This window comes from Halyomorpha halys, unplaced genomic scaffold (genome assembly GCF_000696795.3).
Source record: "Halyomorpha halys isolate HHAL.00 unplaced genomic scaffold, Hhal_1.1 Scaffold2589.1, whole genome shotgun sequence".
NCBI classification, from domain to species: Eukaryota; Metazoa; Arthropoda; class Insecta; order Hemiptera; family Pentatomidae; genus Halyomorpha; species Halyomorpha halys.
Genome location: NW_027109892.1, coordinates 83,134 through 108,462, shown reverse-complemented (window position 1 = coordinate 108,462; position 25,329 = coordinate 83,134). Strand labels below are relative to the sequence as shown.

At 29.7% G+C, this 25,329-nt stretch overlaps 1 protein-coding gene across 4 annotated transcripts in view; it reads right to left on the bottom strand.

The window, feature by feature from the left end:
• LOC106691639 (UDP-N-acetylglucosamine--peptide N-acetylglucosaminyltransferase 110 kDa subunit) overlaps window positions 1-25,329 on the bottom strand; it is a 93,815-nt gene that overhangs the window by 13,966 nt on the left and 54,520 nt on the right. For 2 of the 4 annotated variants that reach the window (XM_067048052.1, XM_067048049.1), the window contains one exon: window positions 16,633-16,744. The exons of 1 other annotated variant lie outside the window; for it this stretch is intronic. In XM_067048052.1, the coding sequence (XP_066904153.1) occupies window positions 16,648-16,744 (97 nt within the window). In that variant the 3' untranslated portion in view covers window positions 16,633-16,647. Of the gene's footprint in view, window positions 1-16,632; window positions 16,745-25,329 lie in introns of those variants that run through there. One more of the 4 variants, XM_067048051.1, reaches the window with a different exon arrangement.

Genomic DNA, 25,329 nt, shown 5'->3' with positions numbered 1-25,329 from the left:
TCGTATTGAATATAGGACTAGAATGACATTAGAAAGATTATGTGTACCGAGAAGGGTTCTAGTAGTCAAATGGTTCCATTATTGGACATGCTACTCATGAAATATAATGGATTACTATAGTACACAGCATACTAAACACTCATAAAGTAGGATATAACTACTGACAAAAACGACTCATTACGGATGCTATCAGCAAATTATACACAAATAAACAAAAAAAAATATTTATTAGGAAAGACATTTCAACCTCAATTTTAGACCTTCATCAGGGTTGAAAAAAAAAAAAATAATACTTTTTTCTTTTTAGCCATAACGAAGGCCTGGAATTCAGATTAAAACGTCGGCACAAATAAATTTTTTTTATTTGCTGAACGTAGCCTCGATGATTTCATATTAAAGAAACAATATTTATAACAAAATACATTTTAATTAATTTATTTTTGTTTTGATTTTTTTAGTAATTTTATCCTCTCTCGCACATCTCACATCCGATATTTCTCTTTTCAAAAGATTAGACATAAATATCCAATCAAAAACAAATACGTCAACGAAAACTGTTACAGAACAAGCAGAAACTGCGAACAATTCGATGGTACAGATGTAAGAGAGAATACATTTGAATATGGAGAGAATTTAAGTATTTGAGAACTATGATAACTAGAAAAAACAAAATTGAAGAAATTAGGGCAAGGTGAATGCTCGGAAATGCTTATCTTATCACTTCAGAAGTTTCTCGAAACTTCCAAAATAGTAACTCGTACTAACTATTACTTTAAAATCGATGATATCATCGTTTTAACTTTTCATTTTACTATCGTAGAGGCGATAAGTAAAAATAAGACTGAATCCTAAATTCATGATAGTAACAGGTAACATCACTATACTGCTTAAGATTCAGCTGAACTTGCTCAAGATTCAATGAACACGAGGGATATGAAAAAAAATAGTAACAAAAAAGGAGAGTAAAGGGTTGACTTGAGGGTAGAAAGAAGCATAATAAAAAGAGGAATGAACCGTCCTAACTGAGATGTAGTTGAACAGAAAACTTCAAAGCTATTATTCATTGTCTTTTGTTTTTTACCAAGCCGAAATAAACAGAAAACCTCTCAACCTTCATAAAATATTTACCTTTTTTTGAAAGGCTGCTCTAAGCCCTTACTTCAAATACCCTTTTATTTATTCTGACTTCTTTCGAAGCTTTGTACGAAAATTGGATGAGGTGTATTTTTAAAAGTTAGGTGTCACTGACTTTAAATTGAAAGACCTTCATCAGACAATCAGAAGCGTGTGTTTTTTTATTTCTCATGTTCTACATTTACAATATAATTCACTAATGAAATCAAATATTTTCTATGCGGTGTTTGTATCCTTGACTACAATAGGGTATTAGTCATAATAAAAACATTCATATAGTTTCAACTCTTTTTTATTATCTTTAAACTCGTATGTTTCAGCCAATACGGGCATTTTCAAAGATCTTATATTTAACTATCACAGCCAAAACATTAGTTGTCACATAATTGCAGATCATTATGGCTCAAGTCAATTATTTATCATTATTAAATTTCCTGTTACATTCACAGTTACAATTATTTAAATAATTAGTTTACAATCTCTATTAGAGAGTTAAGCTTTATTTTGAACTTCAATCAGACCATATAGGTGAGTTTATATAATAGCAACCTGAAATTGTAAATAAAAATCCATCCGTACCTATATTTTTTGATATTATGCATAATTAAAACCGAGTATTTATTGTTGAATAAATTCACAAACAAAGAAAAAAAATTATAAATTTTTAATATACGCAATGTTTAATTATCACTATTGTACAATTCATAACGATGATGAAGTGACCTTTCAGTATTTTGAGTTCATTAATGCTAGTAAAAAATACACTATTTACAAAAGATAATTTCAAAACGATTGAGTTATTTTACAATAAAAGTTTATTGCAAACATTCTTTGCAAAATACCTTTTATGTTGCAATAAAACCATCGTTGAAAATGATGAAAAAAGAAAAATCTATAGGGATGAAACTTAACTGTTTCTGCCATAAATGGATTGAATTCATTTCACAGAAATCACAAACATTAAACCCTGCCTTTAATTTAAAACTAATCGTTACAACGTAACAGTTTTTTCAGTAACTATAATTTTCTTACTTTAATGGTCATATTACGATAGGAATTCCAAACACCATGAATTGTCCTTATTTAATAGTTGTTGGATATTGGTTCTGCCTCTTGCTGACTTCTTACTTATAAAACTAATTCTTAAGAAGCCACGCTTAAAACCTGGAATAGAAAACTATCCTCATAAAAGAGATATTCGGCAGGTATCATTCGTATTAGAAGCATTGTATTTTATTTGACTGTTCTATTAAAAATATACTCGGAGAGCTGGTGATAAGAAAGTAGGAAGCAAATGTAATAATTAATTTATAAATAACATTATCAATAGCGCATTTTATCTCAGAATATATTTATTATTATGTAATCTATAATATATAACATGACTTATTTGATAGTTTTTAAGAAACTTGCAAGTACTCTATGATAATACTATGAACATCACAAGTTTAATAAGTATAGTTCATTCAATCATCAAGGTTCTACATTATATGTTAAAATAAAGAATATCTACGTCAATTAATAAAGAATATATATGTTCCGTTAAGGTTATTATTATCAAAGTATTTGGTGTTCAGAAAAACGACGTCATAGATATAAAGATAAATACGAGGAAAAGTGGTTGGATGATAAAATTACACAGAGGAAAGAGGCTTAATGGGGAAAAAGGCCTTCTTGAAAGGCGGAGATCCAATTAGGAGGAGCCAAAAAGAACAGCTCTTCATCAGTAAGGCTACCGTACAGCAGAATTAGCCTTTTGAAGTTGACTCTGTAACCAGATTATTGCGAACCAAGGTAAAAAGGGGATTCTCCACATCGAAAAGAGTATTTGCGTAAAATGAACTTTATTGTAGAAAAGTTGCACATAAAGCAACAAAAAAAAATATTCCAAGCATGATACACGGAAAACGAAAAGAAGCTGGATCCGCAACAAAATAATTAACAACGCACTAGAAAAACATAATTTTATTATTTCCGGATCGAATTCTTGGTGGGCATAACATGGATGGTTGCTTATTAACTTGTTTTAAGGATTAATTCATCACTAACCCAACAACTTAACACTTAATAATTATTATTAAAAACGTTAATTTCTTAAAAATTGTAATTTAAAAAAGAAGTAATACAGATATGGCAAATCATATGAACAGCTAATCAACAGTGATAAAATTAAATAAATTTAAAAAAGGTGCAAACAAAAAAATTGAAACATTGGGGATGGTAATATCCAGTTTTCAGGATCACTGTGGGATGAATAACCGGTGCATAGTACAAATCTAAAAGCATTAATAGTCTCTGAAAAAAGTTGGGAACACTGTACGGTGGATGGGAAGGATTTAGTGAAAATGAAATGATCTAAATACATCAGTTAGTTTCAAGAAAAAGAATCTTCAGTTATTTAAGGTATCGAGAACCGTTTTACATACATGGGCCAATTATAAAAATAAAACACTACTTTTCGCCTACTTATTTATTTTATTATTCTTTCTTAACAGTTCCTGAAGTCTCAAATATTTCACGAACTATGATGCTTATAAATTCCTAGGACTTAACTACGGACTTATTCCTTTAATATGAAAAAATATTTTTAATTTAATGAATCTGAGATTTGTCGATGAAAACCTTGATTTACTGACAGAATTATTTATAAATTAACTCATACAACATAAATGTTCATCTATATTTTTATTATCCAGAACCAAGAACACCTTTTAAATAATTTATTTTAACCATATATGGAATGTCTCTCCGAAAATGCAAGACGTGACATGACTCCAAATCTAGGTCATTGAATAATACACCACCCACATCAAAGAAAAAAATAAAAACCTTTGAAAAGATATTTGACTCTGCGATTCGTTGAGCCTGGCTGATTTCTACTCAGTCACCATGTTAATATATTAAACCAGTACAGAAACATAACTTTGTGAAACTACAACGGTAAATAATTTAACAAGAATATTATGCCTAGGTTTTATTATTGTTAAGAAAATATATTGATAAGTCGTTATAAAAATATTAAGAAATTATCACGAGGTGAGTTGAAAAACCACAAAATCGATATGAAATAATTATATTTAATGCTGTATTATACTTTATTTTCTATTATTAAAAAAAATAAGGCTATTTCCACAAGTCTTACTGGTCTATCGCAAGCTTCTCCAATAAAATCTAAGGATTTGCCTAATATTTAATGAAAATTCTAAAAAAAGTAATTTTAAATACATTTATATGTAATATCAAAAATGATAAGATATGCCCATCAGATAAAAACAATAATTTAAGAAAACATGCATTAAAATTTTTATGAAAAGAATCAAATTAAAAAAAAAAACTGTGAAAGCAATTTGATCACCATAAAGCCTAATGCTTGCCTCCTCCTCTCTTGGCTATGTTCCAAGGACTGCTGTTAATCAACCTGCGTGCCAAAATTTATTTCTTGGAAAACTACTATTACAGCCTTCAAGAATGAATCTCGACTGAATTTAACAAAACCAAAACGGACCCGATTTGTAATATTATAAAATAAAAGCGGCCAAGAAGGATAAATTGAGGTTTATAAAAAGAATACCTACCAGCTAAATCCTAAATTATTAGGGAACATTTCCCCTGATTAAGTTGAATCCCCTATACCACCTGCCTTCTTAGTTTAGCTATTTAATAAACATTTGTAGTAATAAACTGCAGGTCTAATTTTTTTAAGTTGGTGTACCGGTATACATTGATACATCTAAGGGGAATGGGAAAAATAGTGTAGGGGAAAAACAAAACTTGGGGTAACTATGTACCCCCAACAATGGAATTTAATAGCACCTACATTTTCATATAAACCTACTAATAAATCGAATCTTTCCTTATTCAAATTATAAATATAATGAGACATACATAGGTTTAATAACATTTTGAAGCCGAACTCCAAGAAGAACAACATACTACATATCGGTATCAAAATTTTAAGTCATATTCGGGTCTATACATTAAATAGGTCATGTTAACGGATTTATAAATTTCGAAACGCCCTCCGACTCAACAAACAGTTAACCGATCATGTACTATGCAGTACTAATTATTAGATTAGCTAATATCTAAATTATAAAACAAAGGCAGATGTTAATAAAAACAAACAAAATATAAATATAATAGTTATATTTATAGGGAAGCATATGTTCATTTTTCCAAGGAAATCAAATAATATAACATTAATCCATTCCTAATTAACATTGGTTTGGCCGATAGCCATTGCGCGGTCTAGTTTACTTGTAGTTTTAGTTTATGGTAGGTCCCATGAACAACTGAAAATGTATTTCCTTTACAGGTATTCCAGCTAATTATTTTGTTATCTACATAAATGGTTTTTTTTTTGTTTGTGTGTAAGCAGCTTTAGCGCACTTGCTCAGCCTCCACTGGCTCATGATCAGAGACTGTGAGAGGGATGAACTGGGATCTTAAAGAGCTGTGTTCTACCCATCACACGTGGTGGATAGATAGGGCTCAGGGATCCTCAGGTCGATAGTGTATATAAGAGCGTAAATGCGACTGGTGATTATTTTATTTTTTTATTTTTATTATTTTTATTTTATTTTATTTTTTCATAGTCATAGTTTAATTATGTTAATTTTATTTATCCTTCTGTTTGTAAATATTTAGAGAGAGATATTATTTATTTTAAGTACTTTTTTTTCATTTATTTATTTATTCTTATTTTATTTTATTTAAGTAGGAATGTGATCAGTCATTACTATTGCTTATTGCCCAACAACGTAGTGGCAGATTGTAATCTATCAATAAATTAAGTTTTGAAAAAAAAAATTTTAATTGTTTAAGTAATTTTGTCATTTAATAAAAGTTCCTCTTAGAAGTCTTCGTAGGTAGCATTAATTAATACTAAGAATATGTTAATAAAGAATATATATAAATGCAATAAAACAATAAACAATAACCATAACCAACTGTTTTAAGGATAGATTAAACAATATTTCAAGAAGTTAACAACTTTGTTAAACCAGAACATTAACCAGTCTGTCTAAAGTTCTTCGGTATTGACCGCCTCAACCCCATTAAATTATGAAGTACCTGTAAATAGTCAACCCTCAGGGTTAAGGTAGCCTACAAATATGACCCCAAAAGCAACGGCGGCTTTTTAATTTTAATATATTCTTAGTATATTTAACAATACATATATATTTATAATAAAAAATAAATTTTTAAAAAATATGAAAGAAATTTTCGTCACAATTCACTCTTTGAAGATGGGAATCTGAGCTGGGAAATATAATAATTCTAATAAAGTATCAAACTGAGAAGTGAAAGGAATTCCAGTAACACTTAAACAAAGAGGGAACCAGCAAGCAGATGGTCGAAATTGGATTGAAATTATTTTCAAGACCAGAGGGACTATACGAGTTAAATTTTAATTCTTAAACGCTGAATTGAAAATTAAAACTTTTATTAGTGAATCATTTATTCTTTTTTTTATTTTTTAAAATTTGTGTTCTTAAGGTACTGAAAACAAGAGTTAGCGACTTTCCACTTCGCTGCTTTATTTCTCACCAGCCTAAGCAAAGGAAGAGGATAAAACAATACCCTATAACTCATATTGTATCAGTATTACCCCTCTCTTAATTTAAATATGGGTTAAGATGATTTTAGTTTCGTAAAGTAAAAAATTTAATTATATTTCAAAGTCCACAACCAATAGCACAGAGTTGGACAAATATTATTCCAATAACGAGAGACGAATACTTTTTTATTTGTGAATTTTTTACTCGAACAATCAATTATTCGTGCAAAAACATATGATTAACAATCCGAATACTTTTTTATTCGTCATTATTTTACACGAATAATCAATTATTCGTACAAAACATATGATTAACCTTCCAATTACTTTTTATTCGTCATTATTTTACACGAATAAACAATTATTCGGGTAAAGCAATTCGAATAACCAATTGAGTACTTTTATATTCATCCATTTTATAGAGAAAATTAAATGATTAACCATCCTAATGCGTTTGTATTTATATAAAGATGACAGTTTTTGTCTTACAGCTATGCATGGATATATTTTATGATCGTGTATAGATTAATTTTAAATTTTCTGATTTCTAACGTATAAGGGTCCATTTTTATGTTTCAATATATACCAGAAATGAAAATGCTATTGATTTTATGATCGAGTTTCGATTCATTTTAACTTCCTTGAACCCGAACATCGCGTATCGACTTATTTTAACTTTCTTGATTTCTATCATGTTAGAGTCCCTTTATACGTTTTGATGAATGCAGCATATGAAAATGATATCAATTTTAAGATTTCGTATCGATTTATTTTTACTTTTCCGATTTCTAACATTTTAGGGCCTCTTTAGCCTAACATGTTAGAAATCAGAATGATAAATCGATAGAATTTTCATATTCTACATATCCCAAAACATAAAAATGGACCCTTATATGTTAGAAATCAGAAAAGTTAAAATAAATCGATAGTATTTTCATATTCTGCATATCTCATGATATATAAAGGGACCCAACATGTTAGAAATCAAGAAAGTTAAAATAAATCGATAGGGTATTTTAAAATCGATAGCATTTTCATATTCTGCATATCTCAAAACATATAAAGGGACCCTAAATGTCTTAGAAATCAGAAAAGTAAAAATAAATCGATACGCGATACTAAAATCGTTAGTACTTTTATATTCTACATATCTCAAAACATATAAAGAGACCCTAACATGTTAGAAATCAGAAAAGTTCATATAAATCGATAAGCGATCACAAAATCGATATCATTTTCATATTCTGCATTACTCAAAACGTATAAAGGGATCAGAAAAGTAAAAATAAATCGGTACATGATTTTAAAATTAATATCTTTTTCATATTCTGCATTCCTCAGAACGTAATGAGGGACCGTAACATGTAAGAAATCAATAAAGTTAATATAAATCGATATGCGATGTTATAATCGATAGCATTTTCATATTCTGCATATCCGAAAACCTAAAAAATTGGCCCCTATGTGTTAGAAATAAAAATAAATCGATACGCGATACTAATATCGATAGTACTTTTATATTCTACATATCTCAAAACATATAATGTGACACTAACATGTTCGGGATGAAGAAAGTTAAAATGAATCGAAACGCGATAATTAATTCTATACGCGATCATAAAATCAATAGCATTTTCATTATTGGCAAATATTGAAACGTATAAAGAGACCCTAACATGTTATAAATCAGAAAAGTTCATATAAATCGATAAGCGATCACAAAAACGATATCATTTTCATATTCTGCATTCCTCAAAACGTATAAAGGGACCCTAACATGTTAGATATCGAAAAAGTAAAAATAAATCGATTAGCGATGTTAAAATCGAAAGCATTTTCATATTCTGCATATCCGAAAACCTAAAAATTGGCCTCTATGTGTCAGAAATAAAAAAAATTAAAATAAATCGATATGGAATCTTAAAATCGATAGTATTTTCGTTTTGTACTCATCTGAGAGTGTGAAAGAGAACCCTCATACATTAGAAATTGAAGGTGATATAAAAATAAGTGAATTTAAAAAAAAAAATCAAATTTTTATTCGTATATTTATTCGACTAATTTTTTATTCGATTGAAATAGTATTTTAAATATTCGAATAAAAAAGTATTCGGATTGTTTAGTCGTATTTTTATTCGAATAAAAATTTATTTGTCACTCATCAATCGAATAATAACCTCAAATAAAAAAGTATTCGTCTCTTGTCAATCGAATAATTTTTGCCCAACTCTCCAATAGCACCGTGCGCGGCATTCTATTCTGTCCCATTGTATTACACAGGAAGTGACTCAAAGTAAACTAGCTAGTAATTCGCGTCACTGATAAGTTTCTTTTCAGTACCTCCGAGGGCATATGGCCTTAGAAATATGTGCTTGAACCGGCTGTAATATTTCTAAGAAATCATAGGAGAAGGCTAAAAATTTATAGATTTTTTTTTCACTTTTTTAAATTAACTGGAAAGTTTTTTCACAAGCTGCAGCACATTTAAAAGTTAATAAATTTATTCTGAAATGGATGAAAGTTTGCTAGTGGCCTGGTGACAGTACATTCATCTTTTTCAAGTTTTGATATTTCTGGGACTATAAAGCCGTAGCACACCAGTATTATTTTTGCATACGATTAACTGCGCCATTTCCGCACAAATTAACATCAAATACCGAACACAAGTAAAGTGCACAAAATATTCTCACTCCAATATTGCTAATCAATGATAATGAGAATAGTAATTTTACGAGGAATATTTTTTAATATAGGGTCCTTCATTTTTTAAAAATTAAAAAAAAAAGTTCATAGATTTTATTAGTAGTAATTTATATTTTAGATAGTATTATTTTATTATTAAAGAAATCTGTACCGTTACAACCCATGATGGATCAGAGTTGTAAAGAAGTTTAGTTTCTTGAATAACGGTTGGATTAGAAGGTTATTAGTTCATGATCAAGCACAACCGCCTGATTTTTCCCTAATTAAGAATAATCTATTCACAAAGAGTTGCCCTCAGAGACTCCCGAACCCACAGGGTTCACTCGCGGCTTAAGTTATACAATCAAAATCTGCCACAACAAGGATTCGAGCCAGGGACCCGAGAGTGAGTTGCACAGCGCCTTACTCACTGACCTATACTCCTCCGATCATTTTTTTATATTTAAAAAATATTAAAATTTACACCAAGTTTTTTTTTTAGTTATGCTTTAGCAAGGTATTTGCTGTCAAATGTTCTTTTGAACACAAAGATGTTCTTTCTTTTCTTTCCTCTTAATTATTATCACTTTTTTTTTCTTATCTTGCAATAATATTTTTTTTTTATAATTTAATTTCCAAGATCAATCCTGTCTGTAGTCTGTCCAGTATGTTTCCAGACTATAATAGCTATAAATAAACGAAAAAATATATTTTATATACTTAATACATCTACTTTCAAGGGCGCCAAAACTGTTCATGTATTTTAACTGATAAATGATGAAAATTAAACATTATCATTATAACTTGAATCATTATCACTCGGCATATCATTTCTAAATAATTACAACAAATTCCTCTTTTCCGGGATATCATAAATCTCCCCTCTAATTCCACTTTGAGGCTTGGAATGATGGGCACTCAGTTAATTTCCGATCAGAGCTATCCGACGGACTAATCTATAGAGTCCGTAGAGCGGGAAATTAAATTGGATCTGATTAACAACCCATCTGCTTTGGACCAAGTCCGTGCAATGGACACAGCCTACATGTCGTCTGCTCAACTTGCTGGGCCAACTTAGGTGAATCTGATACCTTTACAAGGAAGGAAGCGAATTTGAAATTCAGAAACAAATTTAATAAACCTACACAAACTAACTGAAAAGCAATACCGTTAGCAAACAATATTCAACTGAACATATCCAGGTCAAATTATTACAGCGGCACAACTCCTCTTCATATTCGAGATTATTAACATGTAATAATTAATAACTCATGTCACATGCAATATATTAATTTCAATTCAATAACCCTCCACTAAATTTCAATTATAAATCTAATTAATTTTGAAATTAATGTCATCTGGTGATTTATAGTTAAATAAATCAGGATTCTTTCAATACACTCATTATATTCTCTAATTTATCATATTTAATTAAAAGTTTTGATTTTTTTTAAATCATCCTATATAAATCATTAATATTTTTAATACTTAAATACTATTCTTATTGCTGAGAATAATAATAGCTGTATAGTATAAAAATGAATTTTACAAAAACCATAAATATTTTAGTACCAAACAAATAACTGTTTATTTAATGTCGAGTGAACAAATCTCTTTAAACAAACAACAACAAAAAATTGCTTAATTCTATGAAATCTTTAGGGTTTGAATTTATTGACTAAAAATTTATCTGTTCCTTAAAATCACGAAGTATTACTTTACTAATAATAGCAATTGGTGTCTACCATATCAGCTGTTTATTTTGAAAATGGCGTAAGTAAATTTATGAATATATGAAATTTGTGATATTGTGATGTTTAGCATATTTTCCATATCCAATAGGCAATGGGGCGCAAGTCCTTTCAAAATAATTTCGTTAACAGCAAATTTTCTTGCTAAAACATCTTAATGATTTTAAAATATTAGTATTTATTTATTTTTTAAATGAAGTTACGCCAAATAAAAATAAAGGCCTCATATATACTCTATTAATGTCAATATGTAATAACCATTAATGCCTAAATGTAAATTCCAATGAAGGCGGACGTAGAGGTAGTCCGATTTGGATTACGATTTTGAACATTTTAATTACTATTATAGGGAATTAAACACATTAATAATGAGGCAGAAATATTACCAGAAAAAGGTAACAAGGATGACAACGTGCCGAAAATTAAGCCGTAGAATAATTCCAGAGGGAGCCCCCTGTAATTAAAACAGATTAAGTTGTGAGTTTTACTGTCATGAATATTCATTTTCGAATTACCACAGCTTTATATTAATTAGCATAAAACAGGTCTTATTAAGCCGGCTTAATTATGCAATTTTATTTTATAATATTAAATACACAGCCTCAAAGGACAAATTTAAAAAAAGGAAGTCATGTATATGCATATATTTTTCATATTATATTTGGTAAATGTGAGAATTGTATATATTTACTATTTAAAATTTTTTCTTACTTAACCTTGTAAACCAAATATCATATAAAACGGACCAGTATTAGCAAGATCGGAATACATTTCATCTTTATTTCAACATATTGAAGAACAGATACCACTCACGTATTGATAGACAATCCGCTGAGTACGTTAAAAATTAAATGACACTTTTTTGTATTACAATACTCTATAGCTTTCTAAGATGTGGGAAACCAACTTATTCTAACCAGAGTGGAGAGGGGAGTCCATTTTTAATTTTATGGGGTTGGAAATAAATAAATGTGAACCCTCCCAGGCCAGTGTCGAACCGTTGCCACTGCAGTTGCGAGGCTGCTAAGGTGACCTCTTCGCTCCCTTGAACTTATTATAACATTACTCATTAGGAAAAGAGATCCAATTAATTTTGAAACAAATAAACTTCAATTTCAGACAGCCCAGTAACCAAGTCTGAAGAGACCCATACACAGTATAACTTGGTTGAGCAACGACGATGCCAAACTTAGTTGGTTGAAGACAAACCAAGTTGACCAACAAAGTTGGGCAATGCTAGTTAGGAGAAAATATAAAACTAGAAATATTCATATCTTTCGAGTAGCTTTAAGATAGGAATATCGTTTTATATCTACCCGAACCACAAAAGATTCCTCACTAACATAAATAACTTGACCAATCAAGATGTAATGTACATTGACCCATTAAAGGAGCCTTTACTGAAAAATATTTTAAAGGGACATTACTGAATAAATTCTTTAAAAAAATATAATAATAGTGACAATTAAGTACAAGTAATCTATAATCCTTTATTTCCTCATTTAAATTTATTTTTTAGAATTATTTAAAGTAATTTTACTTCATAAGGAAAGGTAAAGCTTATTAATAACTGTAAATAGAAATTTAACAAGCTGTTAATCCCAAAGTTTTTGTAATACGCATTTGGGATAAGTAGGGTATAAAAGAGAATTATTAAAAAGATTACAAATCATAAGGCAAGGGATGGTATCGATAAAAGGGTATTAGACCACATCAGGCACGCATGGACGCTTTATTTCACGGGTCGGGAAACAGCAACCCCTAACCTAAGTTATATGCCCGACTTTTGATAATACACAAAATATAAAAAACGTTATAAATATAAGGTAATAATTTTCTCAAGGTATTGATTATTCCATCCTAAACCTAAGTTAAATACACACATATAAATATATATTGTTCTACTGATGATAAGCATGACTTCAAAAGCATTAATTTTTATTCCTAAAGAGTTTCAATTCCAAATCAACTTTTATTGTAGTAAAATAAATTAACCTAACAACTTTTATTTTTATTTGTTTTAAAAAATAAAAATTTTATTATATGTTTTTAAAGAACAATTTTTATTTAACATTTATTTAATAATTTTTATGAAGGAAATTTTGTAACAATAATTTCTTTATAACAATTATGCCCTAGTTTTAAAATTAAAACTATTTTGTAACATTTATTGTAAAATTTATAGAAAAACATTTATTAAGATTTTGGACTCGGCATGAAACCCATCTGAACATCACCTTAACTACGTTCCTTCCAAGTTAAACGAAACTATTAAGAGCTTAAACTCTAAAAAAAAATATTAAATTATAACCTAAAATTATATTGATTCACAACAGGTATAATCGGGCGTTGGTAACTAATTAAAGAAAGCTAATTAATCGATTTGGACCGTTTAAGACTTTAAGCCGCAAAACAGCCTTCAAGCCATTTCAGTGCAGCTTAAAATCCAAGGTATTAAGATAAATTAACAACAATATATTTAACCTTGATCAACCAAGCTTGGTACACAAAAAAAAAATAATACAAAATTATTAGGAAAAAAAATTATTATAATAGTATTATCGTCTATTATTAATTCTATAATAGTATTATCGAAAAGATTCTATCTGATTTTTTGTGTCATGAAATAAAATTTACCGGTCATTTAAATAAAATTTAAAATCTTGGAGCCCAAAAAGCATAGAGACTATGGTAGTAAAGTAGTTCGGATAAACAAGGCAACATACCCGGACACGTAGAATGTAGCAAACCTAGGCGAAAAAATAAAAAAAAATGGAACGAAGGCACTTCAAACTAGAAGCTCTTAAAGATTTCGGAGTCACTCTGGAACTACGAAATTAAATTCCAACTTTATGTCTTCTGGTTCCAACCACCCCACCGTTCTCTTTAGCAATTTCCTTATCTATGGGACACTTATAACTTTACCCTGTCAAACCGAAGAGTCGACATACACTTGTACACTATATGCGGCCTAAATTAAAAAAATAGATTAATTATGATATTTAGTGAAAACGAGTTCTCCATCGCAATAATGGGCAAATATAAAAACTTTGCACTAAATTAACTTTACAAAAACATCGATTATTAATTTAGGATTATGGATAAAGTAGGCTATATAGAACAATATTCTGTGACCTAAAATAACACGTAAATGTTCATTTTTTTTTTTTATTTCAATCACTACAGTATAAGGACTATACATAAATACATGGTGAGTCTCTGTCAATTTTTTTTATTTTTACAGAGTCAATGTATATCTGAAATTTTTGTTGGGATTAAATTACGAATATAAATAATAAAATATTAATTTGATGTACTGCATAAAAAATTTGTAAAGTTTTTTTTTTTGCAATTGTAACCGAATTTTTCTTTATATATGAAATGTCGCATTCCATAATATTTCATGAATTACCTTGAGCCGATTTTTCAATTTTTAATATTTTACTTTCTCACTACCAAGTACAGTAGACAGGAAATTAATGCAGAAAAATAAAAAACTAAAAAATTATGGTCTCAAAATTGAAAATGTTCCATCTTATTTTACATTTCAGGTATCAAGGAACAAACATAATTGAACCTTTAATCTGATTTTAATGAAACTTTGAGGTATTGTTCGAATCTATATAAATTGTATTAGGTTCAGTTGTATTAACTTCCGTTAACGCAAGCGTACACTTATTACCCTCTGCATATCTATATTTCGAAACGGCACTTCCAATTTGGTCCAAATTTCGAAATGTAGTATCGCATAAATTTTATAAAATTTCAGCAATTACTTTCGCTTACCTGTAACAAAAACGAATTTTCTACACAAACTTATCTTTGAAAAAGAGCTCGTCGCTTGTTTTCTAAACTTTATTTTATTCTCAAACGACAATAAATTGGAAATATAGGTAATTACGATCCCAGGGGAAGTTTAGCTGTAAGATTTCCTAAAACATTCACATGATTTAATAGAAATTACAATTATTGAAGAAATAACGTTGGATATTGGTAAACTATTTTTATTTTATTTTTTATTATTATTATAGCAGAAAAACAATTTCTATTAATTAATTATTAATTTTATTATCTATGTTAAAGCCACCTCAAATTGACTAAGTCTTTTTGTTGGAAAGCTTTAAAAGAACAAAAACAAACTGGTTCGGACATAAACATTTATTCGGTTAATCAAAAATTTATAAAACTTAAACATAAAATAAATAAAAGAGTTATAATAAAACAATGAACAAAGTAAAATAAAAAGGCCTTTCAAATAATACAAAATAAGGTAAATGAATGATAAAAACAAAAGAAACTAATTTACAAAATTAATATTTATACATAAAATAGTGTACTCATAGCCACTAATTAGCCGAAACTGATTTAAAAACGAAGATAGTCGGCCTGTTGCTAGGCGACTCTTAGCAACGGTTATTAACCCTTAGCAACTGTCTCTGTTACTTAGTTATAACACACAAATATAAATACATATTTTTCATCCCAAATAACTAAATTCCAATTTAAATAATAAAAATAAATGTAATTAAATTAAACACTAATACAAACTAAATACTATTTACAACAAAACACAAATTAATTATAAAATATGGCTTTAACAATCTAAATGAAGAAAAGATTAATTTAGGGAAATCAGGAAGAGCGTGATCAAGAGAGAGAAAGAATCCTATATATATGAATTTCAAATAATTTGTAAATATTGTAGTTTTGTAAGCGAAAATGGAAATTAACATTATTTGTAACGTATTATTTATATTACAGCACAGTAATCTAAATATAATATGAAAAATGATAGAACATAATCCAAAACCATGCTATATTTACTAAGGACCGTAGAAGATGAATTTCCACAAATGGGTCCGCTCATCAGAGCGAGCCTTCGCTTTTTAAGCCTCCCAAGTGGGGCCAATGGCGTCATATATATGACCCTACTCAGATCTAATAACACACACATGTTGCTAGCAGTTACCCTTATCCCACAATAGTATTTTCGGAAGATTAAAAGAAAAGATTTTAAATTGCTTTTTTTCTCTCCCACGCTTTTTCTAGACAAAAGATTGATTTTTCACACATAGCATGAAGCTTTAATAATGATTTTCATCATACAAAAAGATAATAAACGGAACCTCGTTAAGACACCAACCCACTTGACCAGACCTAACACCATTAATTTATCTAACAGCTCAGTTTATCCACCATACAGCAAGGATTTAACCGAAAGGATTTTTATATATTTTTTTCAAATAAATTTACTTAAATGGGAGGTAGTAACTGTATTCCATATAAAAGTTAAATCTAACACTAGAACGATAAAATTAATGTTTTTTTCTTTCTTTTTTTTTAGGAATCACGTGATATTAAGTTAAACAAATAATAAAACGTAAGTTTTGTTAAAACATTTAATTTTAATTATAATTTTAAAACTTTGAATATACTATATAGCTATCCATCGCATCAACTGCCGCATAAATTGCTATTCTTCTTCATTTGATTCGAACTACATCAAAACTGGTTATATCTTCAGCTGTTAGTAGTCTCAACGCTTTCTTGGGCTGCAAAACTAGAAAATTCCACTCTTCTTATCATTGTAAGCAGATTTCTATTGATTTTGAGTGTGCTGCAATTTATTTTAGTATACTTAGAAACGAAAAACAATCCAATTTATTTTAGTATACTTAGAAACGAAAAACAATCTGTTAAAAAACTTATTTCACATTCTGTTGAAAAAAAAAAGTTTTTTTAACGGGTTAACTCATTTTCCAATACTGCTTAAAAATTTATGAAAGAAGAAAAAAAATAGGTAAAATACAAGAAACAAACTTTGATTTTTTTTTTTTTTTTATTTTAAGGAACATTAATGAACTTAAGCAGTTGAAAACACAATAAGTTTTTCACACAGAAGATAAGCTCTGTAATCTTTATTTTACAAACTAGAAAGAACATTAATATTAAATATTTTTAATAAAATTTCAACGAATTCTATCGAAAAATAATCTCTACAAAAACTTATTTCACTTCTGGACGGCACTTAACCAGTTTGTCACTGGAAATTTATGAAAGAAGAAAAAAAAGTAAGGAAAGAAAAAAAAATAGGCAAAATTCAAGAAACCCCAGGCCAATAACAACATACAAGAGAAAGCAACTCCTTAAAGAAAATCTAATATAGAAGGGCAAACATAGAAAAGACAAAAACATAATATCAGCCCACGGACAAACAATATTGAGATGGAGAGATTTAGGCGGCTGCTGACAAACATGATATTTCATCAGTATACACAACGGTACAGATATATCCCATATTATATAAATACATTCCATAAAATCTGACGTTTTAACGAGATAATTTTTAACAATTAATGAATTTTTACATATGTCTTCCTAAATGATTATACTAAAGACCTTAATGTTCCATGTGTAACCGATCTAGACCGAAGCAGACGAACTCTCTATAACCACCCAAACCCAATATGTCCAAACTTGCTTCCTCTTTCATGCCTGACAATCCTCCGACGCGCATAAAATAAGATGGCCTCGAGACCCTCCAATGTAGAAATATTATTAGCACGCTACCAATAGATAGTTTATCTAGGTACAAGTATCATCATATAATAACTTGCATAAAATTTACAGTAAGTATTCTTATGTAAATACAGTTGTCAATAAATAAAAAAAAATATTTGATTGTTTTAAGCTAATCGAAATTTAAAAAATAATAATTAAGTAAATTAATGAATTAATATAATAGATAGTTCGCAATGTCAGATTTAAAAACAAATTGAGGGTTATATACTATTCCAAAAAAAAAAAAAAAATGAGAATAAAAGATCTTCAAATTAGCTGATTACTTCGCCAGATCTTTAAACCCGCAAATGACTAAAATAGGAAATTACTCTCAAAGACAACTAACAGCTTTCCATTGCCATAAAAGTGCACAGACTATCTACCCCATTATTTATAAAATATTTTGTTTTGTTTTTCCCCTTTGTGTATCTACTTATATAAACGAGTAAAAAGGCTTATTAAAATAGTTTTGTCTAAGGGTAATCCCAAACCCTTATTTTAATGCTATATTGCACCTATTGCAATTGTGAAATAAAATATATTAAAAAAAAAATTGTAAGATGGATAAGAGTGATATCAGACAAAATGTACCTACATTAGAAGGGCAACGTTAAACACAAAATGATAAAGATTTTAAGTTAACCATCAACAAGTTAGCAAGTAATAACAAATGAATATTAAATCCTTATCTGTAAATGCTAAAGTATGACAATAATAAACATCACTGAAAGTCATAATTTAAGCCACATTAAACGTTCTGTAAGGATAATAACCGGAAATTAACGTTATAAGGGGAAATATTTTATTGGACTGTTTACTGCAGAGCTCTGAAGCAATTTGATCGTAAGCAATGAGAACTTCGTAACTGCTATATTATCCTAATGGACATTGAGGTTTTAATTGACTACTTTCCAAATATTACATTGTATATTTATGCGATTCAGAAATATGTTATTTATGAAACATACGGAAGAATGACTAGGGACAAAGAGCTGATCCTAATTTACTCTAAGATGGATCATCCCCATTCCCTACCCTGAAAAGCTGACTGGCTTATTCAGAGGTCTCAAAGATAAGCTACAGGTAGTGAGGTCATGCGTGAGGTTAGCTTCAGAAATTCGAAAGGAGGGCGTGGTTCTATTAACGCAGTAGCAACTGTCTTCCTGTCATTTCCTTTTGACACCTTTACTTCTTGTTCAACCGCGGTCTGAGCGTGTCTCACCACCTTTCTAAAGGCCAGTTAAGCTCAGAAAGAGGGGAAAAAAGGAAAACTCCCGACAGTTCAATTCAATTCCTTTCCGAAGTTAGTTCAGTGCCATTAACGACCCTAAACTTCACAACCTACCACCAGCCACTGGATCAAGCCCTAACAACCTGTTTTCCAATTACTTCTTTTCAACACCCGATCACTATCTAAAATAAATTTAACTTGTAACTTAAAAAAAAATAATTCACAATAATTCAGTACTATATTATTATATTATGATGATCATTATACCAAACCTGCTGCCAATATCTGTTTTAGTAGCTAAATAATAACAACTTCCAGAAAAGGAAAAAAAAAAAGCTACTGCCTCTTGAGGCCGAATCGCATCACATAGTACAAGAGCCGGGAAAAAAAGGAAAACAATCTCACCCCAATTTTTGGATACTTTAATGAAAACTATGTATAATTACTAGTCAAAACTGATGAGTCTGTCAAGTATAGGTGGGGAATGAAAAATGGCGGCTGTTTCAGAACCTTTAAAAAAAACATTAGTTTTTGATTCGGAGCTCTATATCTTAAAAACTAACAACACTAGAAAATCTAAAAGAACATTATTTAAAGAACAGTAAATTTACTGAAATATTAGGCCTAATAGAGCTATTTACATCTAATAGTTCTCGAGATATAGCCTTTTAAAAACCAACATTTCATAAAAATGTATGTTAGTATGTGAATATCATAAAAACTACTACCCCTCCCAAGATAAATGTCATAAACTACTTTGTAGTAAGTTAAATTTCCTTTATTTTGTCAGACTCTGCCATTATAAATTTGGCAAATGAAAATTTGTCAAAACAACCATACATCAATTTATTTTAGCAAATTTCATGAAAACTACTACTCCTACGAAAATAAACGTCATAAACCACTTTAAGCCTCATTTGAGTGCTAATAGACAGATAGTTCCTGAGATATAGATTTCTCAAAATAAATACTGTATAATTCAGTAATCATATACTAATAAAAACTGATATTTCAGCACGTTCCATACATTTGTATGTTGAAACAATCACATAAGCTATTAATATTGCAGGATTGCCATTTAGGCAGGTTCAGTTCAGAATATACATTGAAAATAGATATTAATCTATATTTCAAACAGACTTTAATATTGATTTTCTCAGAATTAAAACAAAAACTCCATCGAAGTTTTCATAGTTTTTCATTAACTTTTTTTTTGTTTAAAAGCGTAGTATATTGGTAAATCACGAATTGAGATTTAGCCAAGCCAAGATTCAATTCATGAAACAGCGACTGTTGTTTAACTAAAGATAAAAAAAATACCATGAAGACAATACCATCCAATAACATCTGGAACTAATGAGATACAATGATGCTCACTAATGTAAGAACATTTTATTTCACAATTACATAAGTAATTTAAAGAAAACGTAACTAGCAAACGCAGAAATTAGACAAGTTTATACTCCATGACCGCTTTTAACGACCCATGAGTCAATTTTCTAGCAATGGTTCGATCCCTCTTACATCTGATTTCGTAATAACTTGGACCAGGAAGAAAACGTAATACTAAATAACAAAGTTATTTATATATAAACAGCGAAATTAATTATTTAATCCTTTATTACATCAACGGCTGCTAGATATATGATTTCTTAATTTATAAAGCAAGAGTAAGTACTTTATAAGCAACATATTCTCCAATCCTGTTTTTATATCATACATATATAATAGAAATAAAAACAACTAACGATTATGAACATCATCAACATATTTTGTGCCTCTTTATCACATGGCGGTGTAAGGTTAGATTAAAACTTTATACATAAATTAAATCATAAAAATTAAAATATTCTAAAAGAATAAGCAGCTTGCCAAACCTCTCTACGCTAGATCTGATCGAAAAATACAACAATGTTTTTTTCAAATCTTAATATTGCGTAAAGATAAATGAATAAAAGTAAAGTTATTAGGTGAATTGCACATTGTTTTTGTATTTGATGAAAACTTAAAAAAAGGAAAGTAAAAAAGTTTTTAATTAAATTACTGCAAAAATTAACATTTGGGACAGATAATACAGATACTAGTCCAGGATACTACACTAGCAAAAAATCATCCCGTTTTATTATTTATTTCTAGCTCAAGGTAATATTTCCTCATATTATATCTACTTGAGTGAAGGAAGATCCACATCCCAACTAGAATAAATATTTTGAAGCGAAAAAATATCGCCTTAAGTTTATTTTTATGTTGAACGTGTCATTTTGGACTTTTGGTCTAACAAGTAAATACTTAACAAAAAGTACCATAACCTGTGACAATGTGTTAAGTTTTAAAGTAGAATTAAAGTAGGTTCCACATTTTACTCCACATACGGGACAAAACAGGACTTTTAAGACTTAAATGTAGCTCGTTTTCATTTTTTTTTTTAACATATTATTGTAGTTTAAATAGTTGATAACAAAATATAATTTAAAAACCTATCAAAGATTTTGTTAATTTCTGCACTTGTTTGAAATGTCGCTTACTCATTTTGTCCCGCCTTCCTGAACGATTAAACACTACAAAAAAATTAATATGGTGTGAAAGGGAGAGGAAAACACTTTAAGTGGTTCTCTGTAATACTAACAAGCAACCGCCATTCAATACAGAGAGTTGGAACACAAGCATTCTGAACATGCACAATAGTTTGAACATACCTGCTGAATATGTAACGTTCCGAAACAGACTCCAAACACAAACATCAATACCATTCCGCTTACAGCTATCCCTCCTGGCGAATTGCGGAGGCGGGCCGATGAAAATAGCAATTTGTCAAAGAGCTAACTTTCACAATGACAATGCACTTTAAGATATTTATCATGCCTCTTTAGGAGGAAAACCAACATTACTTAAAGAGCATTCCTTATCTCAGAAAACCAGGAATCCTTACTACGCCCCCGCATCTCCGGGGAAATAAAATCTTGAAAACTTTATTAATTTCACCAGTTTCTTTCACGTTCAATGCATTATTAAGCTAACAATGATAATTTAAATTATGTAAATAAAGCAACAAGAATTTTATACAAATCTATATTTGAATATTTTTTACCATTTCAAATGCCTACATAGTTCACTTAACTCAAGATGTGTATCAGTAGAAAAATAAGTTTTCCAAATAAGTCCAGTGGCAAAAAATATAAAATTCATGAAATAAACCTCATAGAAATGTTTGTCTAATAATGTTCAAGAAATAATTGCAAAAAAAAAAACTTGAGAAATCAAAATAGGTCAATAACCTTTAATAACTCAAGGGCTTAAATGGTTATAGAAAGTTTATTCTACTACTCTATTACCACGAAATACAATGAGAGCGGCGGCAAAGTGTTAAAACAATGAAAGAAGTAGTAAGGTTGTACAATATGAACAATGAATGATACCCGTTGGATTTAAGTAATCCGATTTTTACAGTTATTTTGAATTTACATAAAATCGAGGTCGGGTATCTCATTTTCTGAAGCCCTCCCTTGCCGCTGACACCGGAAGACCCCGAAAACGCCGCCCAAATTATCTATCGTGGCATGCAAGCTACGACCTGGCCTGCCCCTACCATCATGCCATAGTCCAGGACACGCTGGCCAGCCACGGAGGAACAAAGACGTCTCTCAGACACCAGGCGAGGATACAGGGTTTTCACCATTTCACCAACCGCTGAATCTGCACCGGAAAGCAGTTAGAAGACGTCACTGCGGCGGCGAAGACGTCACACAGCAGATAAGCCATGAGACCACCTAAATTTGTGGTTTTTTATACTTATTATAGATAAAGATTTCTGAACTAACTCACTAACCATTATTGCCCCTCCAGGGATTAACAGTTTGAAACTTGAGAGAAAAATATATATGAATGTTATTGCCAGAAAAGTCTCACAATTTTCAGCCCCCCCCCCTCTTTTTCCATAACAATTTATTATAATCTTAAAATACACTCGGGATACCTGAAGTATAGCACGAACAGGTTCCGATATAAACAATACCTAAGTGAACAGTTTGATTAAAAAATACTTCAAGTTACTAACTGTGTGCACGCAAAACTAATTCGAACTTAAACAACTGATTGTAAATCAAAATCTTAATAAATCACTTAGATATTGATTATAATCGTATAACTTTACGGCTTCCGAATGGGCACTTCCCCTCGACTCAAGGTGAAAGCAAGGAAAAATATTTCTGTCAAAGCAGTTTTGAGATTGAAATTCGCACACATTCCTCAATAATAAAATTATAAAGTAACTCTTCGCGAGAAAATTTAGCTTCAAAAAATCGTTTTAGGACCAATTAAAACCGATTTTTTTCTCATTCGCAATCCGAAATCACAAGAACTTCTGATTTTATGGAAAAATTTTTGCATGTAACTTTTATTGTAACTAGACACAAACAGAATCCACAATTGAAGTCTTGTAATTAAATGCCCAAAATATGGCTATATTAAGCATCGTTTTTAATTTTTTTGTTTTCTAATAATAGTTTGTGGACCACATTTTTTTTTTGTTTGGCTTTTAAGCTATATTAGGTACATACAAAATAGTACCTAATATAGCTTTTAGGTACTATTTTGTATGAAATTTATTTAAGATGAGGGTAAATTTGTAAAAATTTGAAGGCAAAATTATTTTATCATTTTTAATTAATAAACAAAATATTCTACGTTTCGGCTAATACGCCATCCTCAGGAATAAAAATTGCAATTGTATATTTCAGATACAAACCATAGACTCAAAATTATAAGGAACGGGGTTTTATTATAAAAGGGTTTCAAGCTGGCTATGATCATACGGACTTTTAACAGTTATTTCATTAAACCCAAATTTGTGTTCCTGAGAATGCCATATCAGCAGAAACGTAGACCATTTTGTTTATTAATTAAAATAGCTGAAATAATTTCACTACCATTTTAATTATCTACCTCTATTCAAGAGATATCTGAGCCGGTGTCAGAGCCGAGAAATACAGATGAGCTGACATTTAATCAAGAGACAATTTAATTGGACGTGGCTATAGCTAACTCTACAGGTGAGTAGTGAGTAATTGAGTCTAATGGCGGGGATGAGGTTTCGGCATCGATTCCGTTCTCCTATCAACAGTTCGACTTGTTGAATTTGTCTTCGTCTTTATAGCTATCAATCACGAACGATAACACTCAAGCTGTCCATATCTTGGGAGGAATAATCCACTAAATTTTGGGATTATGATTTAGTGTTAGTCATTACATAGAGCAGCCACAGAGTTTAAAATAATATAGATCTAACAACATCCAACGAGAAAAAAAAAATCAAAGATAAATTTTCTATACATTTTCTCTTAATTCAAATCATTGCTTAAATATAAAATAAAGTTTAAATTCCATAAAAAAATAAATAAAATAACAAAATACCGTCATTATCCTAATAATAGTATAACAATAAGACATACTTCTGTTGCATAAAAGAATGTGGCTTCAATGTTCAATTTTGATCTTTCACTACCGAAATGGAGGAAAACAGCTTTGTTTTTATGCAAGAATTAAATGTCCCCAGATTAAAAAGAAAAACACAAACATTTTGCACTCCTATCCAAAATAAATATGTCCTCAGAATCGACATTTTCCTCGACTATTACGTTTTGCACATCAAGTGACAAGTTCTATGTATGTCTGAAGTCAAATCGAGATTTCATGAATAATCGGTGAAACTGTTAATTCAATTTTGATGAAATTTTTGGCGAAGAGGTGGTACCTAATTGGTTCTATATCGACTTTTATCAATTTACGTCCACAACTTTTCAATTTTTCAACTCTTACATTTCTTCAAATTCTGGGGAAAACAGGCAAGGCTTGCACAGAAACAGGCCTAGCAACTTAGGTAGCCGACAGGGGTTGGCAAAAAGGACCATTAGGCCCACTTGGCGGACTTGTTCCCCCCACCAAATACCAGTACATGTACATACAGCATATATTTTATTCTCAAATATTCAATTAACCTATTATATTATTATTATTATTATTGTATTGTTATATATAACTATTACTATATTTCAAATATTCGTATTAACCTTCAAACATAGGTAATTACGTACTCAACAGAAATATACTGAAAAAGAAACTTATATAATAAATAAATTTTTAAAAATTTGAAATTGGAGGAAGCTGCTTGATTCCTATGATTGGTTATATTGCTTTTTTCAAAATATTTATAAAGTATTATTATAAAGTCTACTATAAAGCACTAAAACTTTGACAATCGAAGCATCTGCTACGCCGAAAGAAAATAGGCTAATTTTTAAAGTGGATTCTTATAAACGCTAAGTGTTATAATTATAAAAATACCTAATATTTTAAACTTCAACTCTATTAAGTCGTATCCTGCTTTGGCAGACGTTTAATTAAAAATGTATAAT